Source organism: Anomaloglossus baeobatrachus, chromosome 9, assembly GCF_048569485.1.
Source record: "Anomaloglossus baeobatrachus isolate aAnoBae1 chromosome 9, aAnoBae1.hap1, whole genome shotgun sequence".
In the NCBI taxonomy this organism is placed as follows: Eukaryota; Metazoa; Chordata; class Amphibia; order Anura; family Aromobatidae; genus Anomaloglossus; species Anomaloglossus baeobatrachus.
Genome location: NC_134361.1, coordinates 26,173,166 through 26,190,195, shown reverse-complemented (window position 1 = coordinate 26,190,195; position 17,030 = coordinate 26,173,166). Strand labels below are relative to the sequence as shown.

Here is a 17,030-nt window from a genome sequence, read left to right as displayed (position 1 = left end):
AATATATGAAGGTTTATGTGGGACCCTTTATACTATATGGAAGGGTATGTGGGGGTCAATATAGGGTTTGGAGAACTATATATGAAGGGGACAAAGATAAAGCATGGCATGGGAAGGTTTTGTGCTGAAGAAAAGAAGCTCTTTCCCTCAGCACCTCAGCATCCAGCTTTCTCATGCTCTTATATCATGGGAAAGCTGGGTGCTGAGGGAAAGATGTATAGCAGAGCATGGGAAAGCTGGGTGCTGAGGGAAAGATGTATAGTAGAGCATGGGAAAGCTGGGTGCTGAGGTAAAGATGTATAGCAGAGCATGGGAAAGCTGTGTGCTGAGGGAATGATGTATAGCAGAGCATGGGGAAGCTGGGTGCTGAGGGAATGATGTATAGCAGAGCATGGGGAAGCTGGGTGCTGAGGTAAAGATGTATAGCAGAGCATGGGAAAGCTGGGTGCTGAGGGAATGATGTATAGTAGAGCATGGGAAAGCTGGGTGCTGAGGGAATGATGTATAGCAGAGCATGGGAAAGCTGGGTGCTGAGGGAATGATGTATAGCAGAGCATGGGGAAGCTGGGTGCTGAGGTAAAGATGTATAGCAGAGCATGGGAAAGCTGGGTGCTGAGGGAATGATGTATAGCAGAGCATGGGGAAGCTGGGTGCTGAGGGAAAGATGTATAGCAGAGCATGGGAAAGCTGGGTGCTGAGGGAATGATGTATAGCAGAGCATGGGGAAGCTGGGTGCTGAGGTAAAGATGTATAGCAGAGCATGGGAAAGCTGGGTGCTGAGGGAATGATGTATAGTAGAGCATGGGAAAGCTGGGTGCTGAGGGAAAGATGTATAGCAGAGCATGGGAAAGCTGGGTTCTGAGGGAAAGATGTATAGTAGAGCATGGGAAAGCTGGGTGCTGAGGGAAAAATGTATAGCAGAGCATGAGAAAGCTGGGTGCTGAGGGAAAGATGTATAGCAGAGCATGGGAAAGCAGGGTACTGAGGGAAAGAGCCAAGTGTCAGCAACACTATCCCATACCCCGAGTGTCGGTGTACGTAGAGGGGGGGCCCAGGTCCAAACTTTGCACCGGGGCCCTTCAAACTCTAGTTACGCCACTGGACTGCAGAATTATATGGAGAGCAGCATCCGATTCATTATCTGCGAGACCCAGCTCTGTAGGGAAAATAGCGGCTTCACCAGGTCCTGCTGCTAAGAGCAATAAATAGGCCTGAGCTGTAATACTGGACACAGCCGTGACTACATGTTATATGGTCGTGTTACACAATCTACAAGTGCACAAAGATATTACACATTCAACACGCGAAACATGGGCCTGTGCACCCCCAAATGCCAGGGCTGAATTTTAGTCCCAGTCCGGCCCTGAGCCTTAGGCTACTTTCACACATCCGGTTTGAGCTCTGCGGCTCAATCCGGCTGTGCAAGCTATGCAACGGATGCGGCGAAAACACCGCATCCTTTGCATAAGTTTTTACATGCGGCCCGTTTGTTTTTTTCCGGTTGCGGCATGCTACTGAGCATGCGCAGTGGAAGAAACCGCATGCGGCGTCCGGATGCGTTTTTTCCGCATCGCGCCGCATCCGGCATCCATAGGCATGCATTGAAAAATGCGCCGCAGCGGCCGGATGCGGCGCGATGCGTTTTTTTTGCCGGAGCAAAAAATGTTGCAGGCAACGTTTCATCCGGCCGCGGCATCGGCTAAATCTGCCGCATGCGGCAAAAAACGGACCGACCGCAAGCCCATGCGGCACAATACGGCACTAATGTAAGCCTATGCAAAAAAAAACGCAACCGGCGGCAAAAAAAAACGGTTGCGGTTTTTCTGCAGAGCGCTGTATTGTGCCGCAGAGCAAATACCCGATGTGTGAAAGTAGCCTTACTCATGACCTGATTTATGAATAAAAAAAGCTTGCATTTATGACATGTCCTGTATGACAGCGATTTCCATTTAGGGTTGTCAAACACCAATATAGTTACGAATGTGTAATTAAAACAAAATAATAAAGAGTTGACTACGCATACATATAAGAAGAAAAGAAATGGAAAGAAAAAAGATTTATGTAGCAGAATATATTAATATAGCAAAAGATTAAATCTTATGAAATATTTAACTAATTAAGTGGTCATGTCACTAGAGTAATATACACTTGGATTCTCTATTCAAAAGTTTCTGTCTGTGGTCACCTCCTGTTATGGGATTTTGGTATTTATTGCAATTTAACCCTACAGCTGTTTCTATATCCACTGTATTTGATACATTTTGTCCAAATTCACAAAGGTGACCTAAAAGGGTTTAACTTAAAGGGAATAGAGAAAGTCTATCAACCCATAAGAGAAGGTGACCACAGACAAAAACTTTTGAATACAGAATCCAAGTACATATTTACTTTAGAAACATGAGCAATTAATGGGTTAACTACTACACAAGAGTTAATCTTTCAATAGTAATATATTTTGCCACATAAATCTTCTTCTTTCCCCTTCCTATATGTATGTGTAGCGATTGCTACATTTTTGTTTTTATATCACGTTAGTAGATATACTTGATTTTAATTGACAGCCCTAAATTAAAATGCCAATCAAACAGGATATGCCATGTAAGGAGGCTGTTTTCTCCAGAAATCAGATCATGAGTAAGGCTTCTATTCAAAATCAATAGATCTGTTGCTTTTATTCTACTTGCGCTACTTACCAAAAATGTTATCTGGAGCTTTTTAACACCTATCATTAAATGTTAAATTGTATCTACCTTGGACTAGTTTCTCCACTCTGAATTAGGCCTAATCATCATATATTGGTTCTGGTGCTGTATACATGTGGCAGTCATTGCTCTGGTGCTGTGTCCATGTAATGTTGATCTGGCACTGTATTCATGTACTGATGGTTCACGTCCTGATTGGTTCTAGTTTTGTATTAATGTGCTGATAGTTCTAGCACTTTATTCATCTAATGATGGTCTGATGTTATTTTCATGTATTGATGTTGATACTTTAATTATGTAGCTATAATTGTTTCTATTTCTGTTTTCCTGTACTGTTTGTGATTCTTATGAAGAAGTTATGTAATGATGATGGTGCTGGTTCTGAATTAATTTACTGTTCCACTACTTCTCTGTTCTTTACCAAAAGCTGCAGCAGTAATATTGTGTTCATGTACTGATGTTGGTTCTGACGCTGCATTCATGTACTGATGGCTCTGGTGCTGTATTCATGTACTGATGGTGGTTCTGATGCTGAATTCATCTATTGTTGTTGGTTCTGGTCTTTACTGATGATAGGTCTTGTACTTTATTCATATACTGATGTTGATTCTGCTGCCTTATCATGTACTGGTGCTGTGTTCATGTAATAATGTTTCTGATGCTGCATCCATTAGATGTGCCAATTGTGGTGCTTTACCCAGCTCGTCCCGATTGCCCTGGTGTGGTGGTAATCGGGGTAATATATCGGGTTGATGTCAGTAAAAAATTGTAAAAAATTACAGCTGTTATCAAGCCCTGAGATAATAATGGAGAGTCTATGAAACCCTCCCCCCCATTACCATCCCTGTATGTAAAAAGAAAGAAAAAAACAAACACACAAAAATCCTTTATTTTGAATAATTAAAAACACACCCTCTTTCACCAATTTATAAACCTCCAAAACACTCTTGCAGGTCCGACGTTCCACGATGATCCCGGCTCTGCTACATCCAGTGGCATTGGTAAGCGGTAACATTACAACACATGACCGCTCACCATGGCCTCTGGGAAACACTAAGAGGAGCATGGGAGCTGACAGAAGTCACCTCTGGTGAATTCAGTGCAGGACTGTCTAATTGCGTGTTATGGCGGCAGCACAGTTAGACAGTCCAGCACTGAGTTCACCTGAAGTCATTTCTGGGGGTTTACACAGTACCCTCTATGTGAGCCATCAGCTGTGATCTCAGTTTAACTCAGTGCTGGACTGTTGGACTGCGCATAACAGCAGCAGCACAGTCCGACACTGAGTTCACCTGCAGTCACAGCTAGCTGGTGACTCACACAGATAGTACCGTGAGAACCACCATAAGTGGCCTCAGGTGAACTCGGTGCCAGACTGTTGGACTGTGTGTCATGGCGGTAGAGCAGTCCAACAGTCCAGTAGCTATGAGGCTCTAAAACCTTAAAGAAGCCTTTAAGGTTCCTGGAGTTGCCAGCTACTGGGACATCTGGAGACTGTGAACTCTTACTAGAGATGTCTCAGCAGCTGTGAACTTCAGGAGTTAGAGTTAGACATTCAGAAGTTAGAGTCAGTTCAAAGGCGGGCAACTAGACTACTACAAGGAATGGAAGGCTTCCCAGGTTGAAAAACCTGACAGATTGAAAAAGTTAGATATGTTTAGCTTAGAAAAAAGACGTCTCAGAGGAGATCTCATTTATATGTATAAATACATGTGTGGTCAATATAAAGGACTGGCACATGACTTATTCCTTCCGAAGACAATACTAAGGACCAGGGGGCACTCACTGCGAGTGGAAGAAAAGCGATTCCGACAGCTAAATAGGAAAGGGTTCTTTACAGTTAGAGCAGTCAGACTGTGGAATACACTACCACAAGAGGTAGTAATGGCAGATACTATAACAGCTTTTAAACAAGGGCTGGAGGATTTCCTCAGTACACACAACATTGTTGGTTATAAGTGACTTAGTGACCAAATGTAGAACTGGTGGAGGAAGGTTGAACTAGATGGACCTAGGTCTTTTTTTCAATCTAAGTAACTATGTAACCTTAAAAGCTTCCTTAAAGTCTCCTTTAAGGTTTCCGTGCCTCTAAGCCACTGGACTGTTGGATTGCTATGCTGCTGTGGCTCGCAGTCTGACAGTCTGGCAATGCAACTATGGCTCTTAAACAGGCAGCACAGTTTGCTATTCTAATACCTTAGTAAAAATGAGTTTGAGGGTGCAATGCAGAGGTGCTGGAAATAGCTTGGCACCAGTGGGACACTAATGAAGTCCAACAGCCACTTTTTGGATGCCACTAACTGGCAGCACTCTTTTCAATTAAAATGGCTTTACAATAATGTGCAGGAGGGGAGAATGCAGAGGTGGTGGGACTTGCTTGGCACAAGTGCCACAATAATGGAGGACAGCAGCCACTCTTTGGATGGCACTAACTGGCAGCACTCTGCAATTAAAATATGGCTTTGCTAAAAAGGGCAGGAGGGTACAGTGGCCAGGTTGTGGGTAGAGGAAAGGAAGCCTCACTTTCTATCCCTCCTAATGGTGAAATGCAGCAAGGAAGTCCCTAAACTTAGCTACACAGACGCTCTTATCTGTAGCTGTTAAAAACTGTTTCCACGGACCTGACTGTCACCTATGGCTCTGAGCCTGCTGTAATTAGCCCTTACAAGGGCTGAAATAAACTTCTATCCCTATTCTGTATAGCGCTGTGTGTAGAGCGTACACAGCAGTATTGGCGGCAGGAGCTGCGTCAGCGGTGACTGTCACCCAGACGCATAAGGCAGTTAATGTCATCCAGACCGTAAATTGGCCGTTTTTATAATGCAAGGGCATGTGACATGGACAGCCTATCACACATGCCCTTGCTTGTCTGGCAAAAGTCCACTTAGCTGTGTGTGTGTCTGGGATTGGCTGACATCCCGGCCCGCCCCACTACAGACGCACTTAGGGAAGGAAGAAAAAAAAAAGAAAAAAAAAAAGGCGATCGCCATTATCACAGCAGCAGTGATCTGAACACGCAGTCCCCGCACACTATACGCTTAAATTTCATAATAGTGTGAGTCACAGAGTGACTTACACTATTACAGCGGAAAGCCAGCTAGTAATTAGCTTGGCTTTTTGCTGATAGAACCGTTCTCGAACGTAACTCACACTAACAAACTTTTAGCAAAAAGCTCGAGTTCTAGTTCGATCTAGAACACCCCCCAAAATCACTCGAACCGCGAACTGGAGAACCACGAACCGCGCTCAACTCTACCTATGACACATGCCCTTGCTTGTCTGGCAAAAAGTCCACTTAGCTGTTTGTGTGTCTGGGACTGGCTAACATCCCGGCCTGCCCCACTGCACGCGCGCTTAGGGAAAATAAATAAATAAATAAATGGCGATCGGCATTTAATCAGCATCGCAGATCTAAACCGCGTCCCCCCCCGCACACTATACGCTGAAATTTGATAATAGTGTGAATCACAGTGACTCACACTATTGTTTTCTCATTTTGTCTCTCATAGTTGTGGTCTACCTATGATGTCAATTACAGGCCTCTCATCTTTTTAAGTGGGAGAACTTGCACAATTGGTGGCTGACTAAATACTTTTTTTCTCAACTGAATATATTTATGTACTGATAATGGTTCATATGCTGTGTATACAGTATGTACTGGTGATGTACTTATGTACTGATGTTGAATTGGATGCTATATTAATATGTTTATTGTTTTATTTTTGTGTTCATGCACTGCACTGCATGGTGGTTCTGATGTTATATTAATGTACTGATGGTGATTCTGGTAATTTATTCATGTACTAATGTTGATACTTGTCATGTTTTTCTGTACTTCTGGTGATGTATTTCTGTACTGATGAGGGTTCTGTATTCCTGCGCTTATATTTGTTCTGATCCTGTACACATGTAACAATCTGTAATTTGTAAGTTTTTCTTGATACAAGGCTATGTTAATAACGTGTTCCACCATCTGACTAATTAAGGGTTACGAATTTTTTTTTTTTTTTAAATGTTAGGACCATTTAAAGTGGTTGTTCAAGTTTGTGTTAAAAGTCTGCAGTCATTCTATGAGACTGCAAAATTCTGAATTTGCACAACGTTTACACTGTGCACTGACACGATTCTCTGGTGCCTACAGTGAAAATTCCTGTATCCTGTATCCCAATGCATATGGAAACACAAACTGGTTCAAAATTGATAAAGGCACCTGACAAATCTGAATTTTGTTTACAGCATCCTTCACTATATATACATTGTCACAAAAGGTAATACACCCCTCACATTTTTGCAAATATTTTATTATATCTTTTCGTGGGACAACAATGAAGATAAGACCATGTAGTCAGTGTACAGCTTGCATAACCGTGTAAATTTGGTGTCCCCTTTAAATCACTCAACAGCCATTAATGTTTAAACTTCTGGCAACAAAAGTAAATACATTCACCAAGTGAAAATGGGCAAATTGTGCCCAATTAGATATTTTCCTTCCTAGGTGTCATGTGACTCATTAGTGTTACAAGGTCTCAGCTGTGAATGGGAGCCGGTATATTAAATTTTGTGTTGTCGCTCACACACTCTCTTATCGGTCACTGGAAGTTTAATATGGCTGCTCATTGCAAAGAATTCTTTGATGATCTGAAAAAAAAAAATTGTTGCTCTACAACATAAACATGGTCTAGGCGATAAAAAGATTTCCAACACCCTGAAACTGAGCTGCAGCACAGTGGCCAAGACCATACCGCGGTTTAACAAGACAGGTTCCTCACCGAACAAAGAGTTGAAGTGCACGTGCTCAGCGTCATATTCCGAGGTCATCTTTTCAAAATAGATGTATAAGTGCTCCCAGCATTGCTGCAGAGGTTACAAGGGTGAGGGGGTGTCCGCCTGTCAGTGCTTAGACCATACACCACACACTGCATCAAATGGTCTGCATGGTTGTCATTTCAGTAAGAAGCCTCTTCTAAAGATGATGCACAAGAAAGCCCACAAACAGCTTGCTGAAGAAAAGCAGACTAAGGACATGGATCACTGGAACCCATATCCTGTGGTGGTCTGATGAGACCAAGATAAACTTACTTAGTTCAGGTGGTGTCCAGTATGTGTGGTGGCAACCAGGTGAGGAGGACAAAGACAAGTGTGGTCTGCCTACAGTCAGGCATGGTGGAGGGAGCATCATGGTTCGCGGCTACATCATTGTTGACAGCTGTGGGGAGCTACAATTCATTGAGAAAACCATGACTGCAAACATTTACTATGACATACTGAGGCAAAGCATGATCCCCTCTCTTCAAAAACTGGGCTGCAGGACAGAATTCCAACATGGTAATGACCCCAAACACACCTTCAAGATGACCAGTGCCTTGCTAAAGAAACTGAGGGTAAAGGTGATAGACCTAAACCCTACTGAGCATCTGTTGAGCCTCCTGAAATGGAAGGTGAAGTAGTGCAAGGTCTCTCACATCCACCAGCAACATGATATCAATCTGGAGGATGGAAGAGGATCCCCCCAGTGGCTCCTGTGAAGCTCTAGCGAACTCCATGCCCAAGACAGTTAAGGCAATGCTTGAAATTTGGGCACAATTTGGCCATTTTCACTTAAGGCTGCTTTACACGCTGCAATATAGTGACCGATATCGCTAGCATGCGTACCCGCCTCCATCAGTTGTGCGACATGGGCAAGTCGCTGCCCATGGCGCACAACATCGCGCGGACCCGTCACACTACTTACCTGCCCTGCGATGTCGTTGTGACCGGCGAACCGCCTCCTTTCTAAGGGGGCGGTTCGTTCAGCGTCACAGCAGCATCACTGAACCGCCGCCCAATAGAAGCAGAGAGGCGGAGATGAACGGGATGTAACATCCCGCCCACCTCCTTCCTTCCTCATTGCGGGCGGCCGCAGGTAAGGTGAGGTTCCTCGTTCCTGCGGTGTCACAAGTAGCGATGTGTGCTGCCGCAGGAACGAGGAACTACATCGTACACCGAGCAGCAACGATATTCGAGAATGGACCCCCATGTCACCGATGAGCGATTTTGATCGGTTTTGCCACGATTCAAAATCGCTCATAGGTGTCACACGTAATGGCATCGTTAAAGTGACTGGATGTGCATCACAAATTCCGTGACCCCAACGAGATCGCTTGAGCGATGTCGCAGCGTGTAAAGCGGCCTTAAGGCGTGTACTCACTTTTGATGCCAAGGGTTTAGAGATTAATGACTATGTTGGGTTATTTAGAGGGCACCTAATTTACATGGTTATACCAGCTGCACACTGACACTGTACATTGTATCACAGGGGCAGATCTTCAGTGTTGTCCCATGAAAAGATATAATCAAACATTTACAAAAATGGGAGGGATGTATTTATTTTTGGGAGATACTGTATGTAGAAAATGTCATAAGGAATACAGGCTTGGAAGAGCGAAAAGTCGGTGTATAGACCAGATGGTAGAACCATCAACACTCTATGAGCACTATGGCTCAGTGGTTAGTGGCCCTGGGGTCCTGGGTTCAAATCCCACTAAGGACACCATCTACAAGGAGTTTGTATGTTCTCCCCGTGTTTGTGTGGGATTCCTCCGGGTTCTCCGGTCTCCTCCCACACTCCAAAGACATACAGATAGGGACTCTAGATTGTGAACCCCAATGGTGACAGCGGTGCCAATGTACAGTTAGGTCCAGAAATATTTGGACAGTGACACAAGTTTTGTTATTTTAGCTGTTTACAAAAACATGTTCAGAAATACAATTCTATATATAATATGGGCTGAAAGTGCACACTCCCAGCTGCAATATGAGAGTTTTCACATCCAAATTGGAGAAAGGGTTTAGGAATCATAGCTCTGTAATGCATAGCCTCCTCTTTTTCAAGGGACCAAAAGTAATTGGACAAGGGACTCTAAGGGCTGCAATTAACTCTGAAGGCGTCTCCCTCATTAACCTGTAATCAATGAAGTAGTTAAAAGGTCTGGGGTTCATTACAGGTGTGTGGTCTTGCATTTGGAAGCTGTTGCTGAGACCAGACAACATGCGGTCTAAGGAACTCTTAATTGAGGTGAAGCAGAACATCCTGAGGCTGAAAAAAAAGAAAAATCCATCAGAGAGATAGCAGACATGCTTGGAGTAGCAAAATCAACAGTCGGGTACATTCTGAGAAAAAAGGAATTGACTGGTGAGCTTAGGAACTCAAAAAGGCCTGGGCGTCCACGGATGACAACAGTGGTGGATGATCGCCGCATACTTTCTTTGGTGAAGAAGAACCCGTTCACAACATCAACTGAAGTCCAGAACACTCTCAGTGAAGTAGGTGTATCTGTCTCTAAGTCAACTGTAAAGAGAAGACTCCATGAAAGTAAATACAAAGGGTTCACATCTAGATGCAAACCATTCATCAATTCCAAAAATAGACAGGCCAGAGTTACATTTGCTGAAAAACACCTCATGAAGCCAGCTCAGTTCTGGAAAAGTATTCTATGGACAGATGAGACAAAGATCAACCTGTACCAGAATGATGGGAAGAAAAAAGTTTGGAGAAGAAAAGGAACGGCACATGATCCAAGGCACACCACATCCTCTGTAAAACATGGTGGAGGCAACGTGATGGCATGGGCATGCATGGCTTTCAATGGCACTGGGTCACTTGTGTTTATTGATGACATAACAGCAGACAAGAGTAGCCGGATGAATTCTGAAGAGTACCGGGATATACTTTCAGCCCAGATTCAGCCAAATGCCGCAAAGTTGATCGGACGGCGCTTCATAGTACAGATGGACAATGACCCCAAGCATACAGCCAAAGCTACCCAGGAGTTCATGAGTGCAAAAAAGTGGAACATTCTGCAATGGCCAAGTCAATCACCAGATCTTAACCCAATTGAGCATGCATTTCACTTGCTCAAATCCAGACTTAAGACGGAAAGACCCACAAACAAGCAAGACCTGAAGGCTGCGGCTGTAAAGGCCTGGCAAAGCATTAAGAAGGAGGAAACCCAGCGTTTGGTGATGTCCATGGGTTCCAGACTTAAGGCAGTGATTGCCTCCAAAGGATTCGCAACAAAATATTGAAAATAAAAATATTTTGTTTGGGTTTGGTTTATTTGTCCAATTACTTTTGACCTCCTAAAATGTGGAGTGTTTGTAAAGAAATGTGACAATTCCTACAATTTCTATCAGATATTTTTGTTCAAACCTTCAAATTAAACGTTACAATCTGCACTTGAATTCTGTTGTAGAGGTTTCATTTCAAATCCAATGTGGTGGCATGCAGAGCCCAACTCGCCAAAATTGTGTCACTGTCCAAAGATTTCTGGACCTAACTGTATGTAAAGTGCTGTGGAATTAATAGCGCTATATAAATGAATAAAATTATTATTATTATTATTATTATATGCAGACAACATGACACTGGTGGCAGAAAACAGGAAGGATTTTGAGAAATGTATTTTGTGCCATATATCTTGGCTCCAGGTTCGCCTGAAGTAAATGACACAAAGCATTTGGATGGAATGTGATTGTGGGCATGAACGATGTCTGGAATATCACAGACTTAACTCTCGCTACCAAATGCAGATTGGTCAATGCCATTTCCTTCTTAATATCAATATCAATATATGGAAGTGAGACATGAACACTCAAGGTGGCTGCTCATAACAGAGATGCTAAGAAATACGGGTCACAAGGACAGCCGTCAGGGTAGAGAGAACATGCAGGGCATCACATTCAGCAGTATGCGGTGTCAAGGTGGTGGTGGTGTGGTGACCACAGACAGAGGCGAAGAGGAAGAGGAGAGGAGGAGAGGACGCCTACTTGGAGACCATGGAGTGTTGGATCAATGGTGGCAGTGCAGACACCACTGCCACCGCTGCTCCAGCACTCCATGGTCTCCAAGCAGGCGTCCTCTCCTCTTCCTCCTCGCCTCTGTCTGTGGTCACCACACCACCACCACCTTGATACTGCTGAATGTGATGCCCTGCATGTTCTCTCTACCCTGACGGCTGTCCTTTTGACCCGTATTTCTTAGCATCTCTGTTATGAGCAACTACCTTGAGAAAGGTCTAAAAGCCGAAACGTTGGTTGTTGCTATGTGTCAGGGTTCACTTTCTGCAGTTTGTCGATTGTAAATAAAAAACACTTGCATCCAAACACCTCTCTCCTTCCTTATTGAGTGCTCGGGTTTTTCTACTTTTTTAGTCATTGGAGAAAGTCATGCTCGGATCCAGTCAGTAGCAGAAGAAGAGGATGACCAAGAACTCGCTAGATCGGGCACCATCAAGAGCAACATGGGAATGACCATTGGTGAACTGAAAGAAGCAACGTAGGATGGAACTGCCTGGTGAGCAATGATCCATAGAATGACCGCGAGTCATACTCCACTAAACAGATAAGAGGAGGACTGTATCCAAGAGCTTTAACAGCTTCTGTGCATCTTCTACTATGGAGGTATAAGAGGGCTTTTAAAGGGAACCTGTCACCTAGAATATGCGTTCTGACCTATCAGCAGACGCATGTGTGCCCTAATTACACCTCCCTACCCACCCTTGTGTTGTAAAATTGTATAATATGAAAGTAATAAAAAACGTTTTATTACCTTCATATTTCCTATGTAAATTAGAGAGTTTATGGTCACAGGGGCGCACCTTGCCCTATTGAGGTCTGCATACTTTCCGTGGTATCACGCCCCTGTGGGCGTGATACCATGGAGTCACATGAGTGACGTCACTCGTTGCTCATTCTGTCCTGCGCGCATTGTGGCGGGCTTCTTTTTCCGGGTGTTCACGCGCCGGCTTCAGACGCGCACTGTGCATGCGCAGTACGCATCTGAAACTGACAAGGAGAACCCGGAAGAGAAGCCTGACGCAATAATAAGTGTAAACGTGTGCAGGATAGAATGAGCGACGGGGACGTCGCTCATGTGACTCCATGGTATCACAACCATGGAAAGTATGCAGACGCATAGGGCAAGGCGCCGCCCCTGTGACCATAAACTCTCTAATTTACATAGGAAATATGAAGGTAATAAAACGTTTTTTATTACTTTCATATTATACAATTTTATAACACAGGGATGGGTAGGGAGGTGTAATTAGGGCACACATGTGTCTGCTGATAGGTCAGAACGCATATTCTAGGTGACAGGTTCCCTTTAAGGTTGAAGCTCCCAAGTGCCCCTGTTATCTCTAAGCCAGTTATCTCCTGTCTTACATTGAGACCATCAGGTCAACTGCAAATTCTACACCAAACTCTCAGCAGAAGACCATCTTAACGGTCGGCAAACCACCAGCATGGTCATTGTCAGGTATTGCAGCTTACCCAAATTCAAGTAAATGAGGCTAAACTGCAATACCAGATATAATCACTAGGTGATTTCACGCTCTCCGGGTCCCCTGCTCTGCTCCCCGGCTCACCTGCCACGCTCCCCGGCTTCCCTGCTTCGCTCCCCGGCTCCTCTGTCAGGCGTTCCCCGCTCCACGGTCTCCAGCCTCCATCACCTGCGGTCCCCAGGCGGCCCGGTCCCCGCTCCCGGCGCCCGTCGGCTACTCAGCCCCAGCCCGGCTCTCCTGCTTCCTGCTCACCACTCCCTGCCCTGGCTTCTGGCACCCGGGCCTCGCGCATGCGCATTAGGGCGCGCGGTCATTGACCCTCTCTTAAAGGGCCAGCGTCCACTGACAGGAAATTGATCACACAGGTACAGGGTATAAAGGGGTTTAATGTCCAAGTGGGCGGGGCCTGTTCTTCGTGTTTCCTAAGCTAGGAGTCAGGTCTCCTTGTCTCTGTGATATACTTACCTGTCTCTCTTCTAGAGCTGCTCCTGCCTCGCCATCCGGCCTTGCCGATTCCCGAACGCTGACCATCTGCCATCCCGTCAGTCCGTACCATCTGTGATCCCTGTGGTGACCCGTCCCCTCGCTCCATCGGTTCCGGACTCTGCCTGACAACATCTCGGCCTCCGAACCTGAGCTCCGTCACCCGGACTACCATCAGTGACTCCGTGGTCCCAGGGACTTCTGCATTCCACTCTATTGAACGGACTGTCCTGCTACCTATTGTGCTCCGGCTACCGGACCCCTTGCCTTCAGTAAGGTGTTCGGCCCAGTTAATCCACCTCCTGGGTCTGCCCGTCCACCTGGCCCTAACAGATGATACTGTGGACAAAGCAGCAATTTTAATTCAAAACAGCAGTTTAAGAACAAAATGGCAGCAATCTAAATAAGATTTCCATGTCCTAGTGGGTCACAAATTATGAGGAATATTTTCCTTTTTTTTATAACATTAAATTAGACACTTTTTTCAGATGGAAGCATTTAATTGTGATTTAGTTATACAGATGAATGGCTACTCGATGGTGAGATGAGTAGAGATTTTCCATCTTCTCTGGCGAAATATACCAGACAGTTGAGGATTATTATGATGTCCTTCACTATGTCACTTGACATGCACTCAGTTATCATCTTGTTTAGGTATTGTGGGTCATTATAGGAGGAAAGATCTTTGGTTCTTGCATTTCTATCCTTTGTTATCCCATAGGTGTTGACCATGTACTCTGTAAAGTGTGGGTGCACTGCTGGGTTGTAGCCCAATTTCCTCAGCTCGTCCATGATGTGATTGTAGCGCTGGTAGAGCTCAGATCTTAATTTCTCATCGACTTTTCCGGTTGTTGGACTTGTGGTCACCTGTAATCATGAAATATACCTTTAATATATTGGGGTAATCACAATACGGCTTGTCTATGGATAAAATTGGCAAATTTATTGACAGACACATTTCTAACTGCCCGGCTAAGCTTTTATAATTCACAGTGAAAACTCATTTTTTTCTCATCAGGTTCTGGAGAAGTCAGTGCTTTATGTAGATCGCTCCGCGGTGCCATTTTATTTGAAGAACTCACACAGTGACCACTTTACTTTACGTAACAAAAAAAATCTTCTTTTTTTATATAATTTATGATGTAATTTTAGCTTTCTCACCTCTATAATCTTCTCCTTTATGTAGGGTACTCGGTATCCATACAGCCGTTGTTGCTCCAGGAAGATGGCACACAGAATCCGGCGGTCCAGTTGAAAGGCGATCTCTCCGACAATGCGCTGACATTTCTTCACTTTTTCAGGGTCTATAAAAGTTCAATAATAAAATTACGGTTTAGTGAAATCCTTAAAATGACATATACTGAGAATATAGATTTAAGAATTGTCACCTATTTGTGTGCCTGAATTGACCATTTTTGCTTCTTCTTTGAGGTCTAGAACAAATGAATAATATTAAAATTAGTTGTCTGTAATAAACATAAATGTGAAAAAGAAGAAAGAACAAACGATCGAAGCCCAATAAATTTTATACAAAAATAATTTTTTATTTTGCAAGTGATGATATAAGTGTTACAATGGGCACAATTTATGTATCATATATATCATAGAATATACATTTGATTCACACAGCGGAACTATAAAGTTGTGACCGCAAAATGTTTCCCCTTATAGTATATATCCACCAGTCATACATATAGTGTCCATATTAATCAATTGGGAATTATGGTACTCAAAAGTATCCAGCATATAAACAGTATATATACCATTAATTTGTATACAAATAATTTGAACAGATAACCAGCCGGGATCACTATATATCAGATTTTACCCGATATTGATGTCAAAAAATTAATTAATGAAAGCCTCTATATTATATGCTGGATATTAAGATTTTAGTCAGTGATACTGTACCAAATCTCAAAGGAGGTGGATGATCTCATAAATTATAGCATGTCTATATGCTAGGATTCACCTAAAAAGAGGTTTTATCAAGCAGGCAGCGGAGATCACTCTCTCATAATTCAATAATATAAACCATGCCTGATCAAAAAAGGGGGGGGCCTTGGTAACATATGTTATATATTAGATCAGATATCTAGATCCTGCAAGCCTCCAATCCACATACCATACTGGGTGTACGGCTTCCAAAACAGGCACATATATTATGGTGATACTATTTGTCTCCACTAGTAGTTAATATACAACCGGACTAGCATGCACTCTTATAGTTTATAGTAAATTGCCCTGGTCAATCTCTCCGACAATGCGCTGACATTTCTTCACTTTTTCAGGGTCTATAAAAGTTCAATAATAAAATTACGGTTTAGTGAAATCCTTAAAATGACATATACTGAGAATATAGATTTAAGAATTGTCACCTATTTGTGTGCCTGAATTGACCATTTTTGCTTCTTCTTTGAGGTCTAGAACAAATGAATAATATTAAAATGAGTTGTCTGTAATAAACATAAATGATAAAGCTCCCTTGATAATAACCATACACCAGGGATGAGATAAACAGGTATCAGTCATAGCCGGGGCTTGGAGCCAGAGGGCGCCCGACAGGTTCTCCTGCCCCAAAACTAGATCTATAAATCTAAAAAAAATGTATCATGGATTAAAAATAGTTAATCCATGATAAACCCTGAATGATCAGATCTACCTAAACACTTCAGGTTCTACCTAAACAATTTTTCACCATTACAATAACGGTCATGGCCAAATGCAATTTTTTTGAAAAACTGGATCTTAAAAGTGGAGTAATATATGAAATATCAGGAATCAAGAGAATACAAAAGTAATAAATATATCTCACATTGATGTTGCAATATTTCTGTATTTTTCTTATTTTTCATGCCTAGAATACAAAAAATAGTAATCTGTATCTCTAGACATTCTGTATCCAGATTCTACCAATCGCTTTAGGAAACGTCAACATCAACCCATTAAAAAGTCGGATTTGGTGGAAATCCCTTTGTGTTATCCCAGTCTTACCATTGTGGTCTTTCTTGTGTTGTCCTGGAGGTGTTATAATTTGAGCTTTTCTTTCATGGTCTTTCAAAACACAGCGAAGCTCCACGTTCTCCTGCATTAGCCCCATCATCTTGCGCAGCTGCGCATTCTCTGCTAGTAGACGTGAACTCTCCATGTTGAAGGCTTCTTCATCACAAGAATATATATTAGTATTCTCCATGTTGTAATTATTAGAAGCTCCTGAAAACGTCTTCACAGAAATTCTTCACCAGGCCAATGTCTGAGATGGAACACTGGGGAAACCTAATATTCTAAGTTCTGTGATGTCACCGGCAGCGTCACTGAGACCTGATAATGACCTCATCGCTCATTGCAGCCAATAGGAATTCACCACATTGGAATAATATTTACATGAAAAAGAAAAAAGGCCAGCTTACCGGTAGTGGAGATCCCTCATGTAGCGTCTATGTCCTGTGAAGCCGCACGGAGCCGGGTGGATACCCTTCCAGCAGCAAAGAGTGAAGCAGCTTCAAAATGTAAACCGAATGCAAGT

The 17,030-nt window shown here is 43.3% G+C and overlaps 1 protein-coding gene across 2 annotated transcripts; it reads right to left on the bottom strand.

Moving 5' to 3' along the window:
- Positions 1-13,994: 13,994 nt before the first annotated feature.
- LOC142250336 (speriolin-like) lies at positions 13,995-16,779 on the bottom strand. 2 transcript variants are annotated; one of them, XM_075322476.1, is made up of 6 exons: positions 16,499-16,779; positions 16,320-16,361; positions 15,883-15,927; positions 14,893-14,937; positions 14,666-14,808; positions 13,995-14,371 (listed from the first exon to the last, which is right to left on the bottom strand). In XM_075322476.1, exons 1-6 carry the CDS (start codon positions 16,695-16,697, stop codon positions 14,018-14,020), a joined length of 828 nt encoding a protein of 275 aa, XP_075178591.1. In that variant the 5' UTR covers positions 16,698-16,779; the 3' UTR covers positions 13,995-14,017. The 2 variants fall into 2 exon arrangements, with proteins under 2 accessions (XP_075178591.1, XP_075178592.1); XM_075322477.1 differs by lacking the exon at positions 16,320-16,361.
- Positions 16,780-17,030: the final 251 nt, after the last annotated feature.

Bases quoted from the DNA above. Each gene is read 5' to 3' on its own strand.
- LOC142250336 (XM_075322476.1), bottom strand. From the start codon at position 16,697: ATGGAGAATACTAATATATATTCTTGTGATGAAGAAGCCTTCAACATG. The intron at 16,362-16,498 runs GTAAGACTGGGA...TTTGTATTCTAG, and splicing joins ACACAAGAAAGACCACAATG to GCATGAAAAATAAGAAAAAT. The intron at 14,809-14,892 runs GTGACAATTCTT...GAACTTTTATAG, and splicing joins CAATTCAGGCACACAAATAG to ACCCTGAAAAAGTGAAGAAA.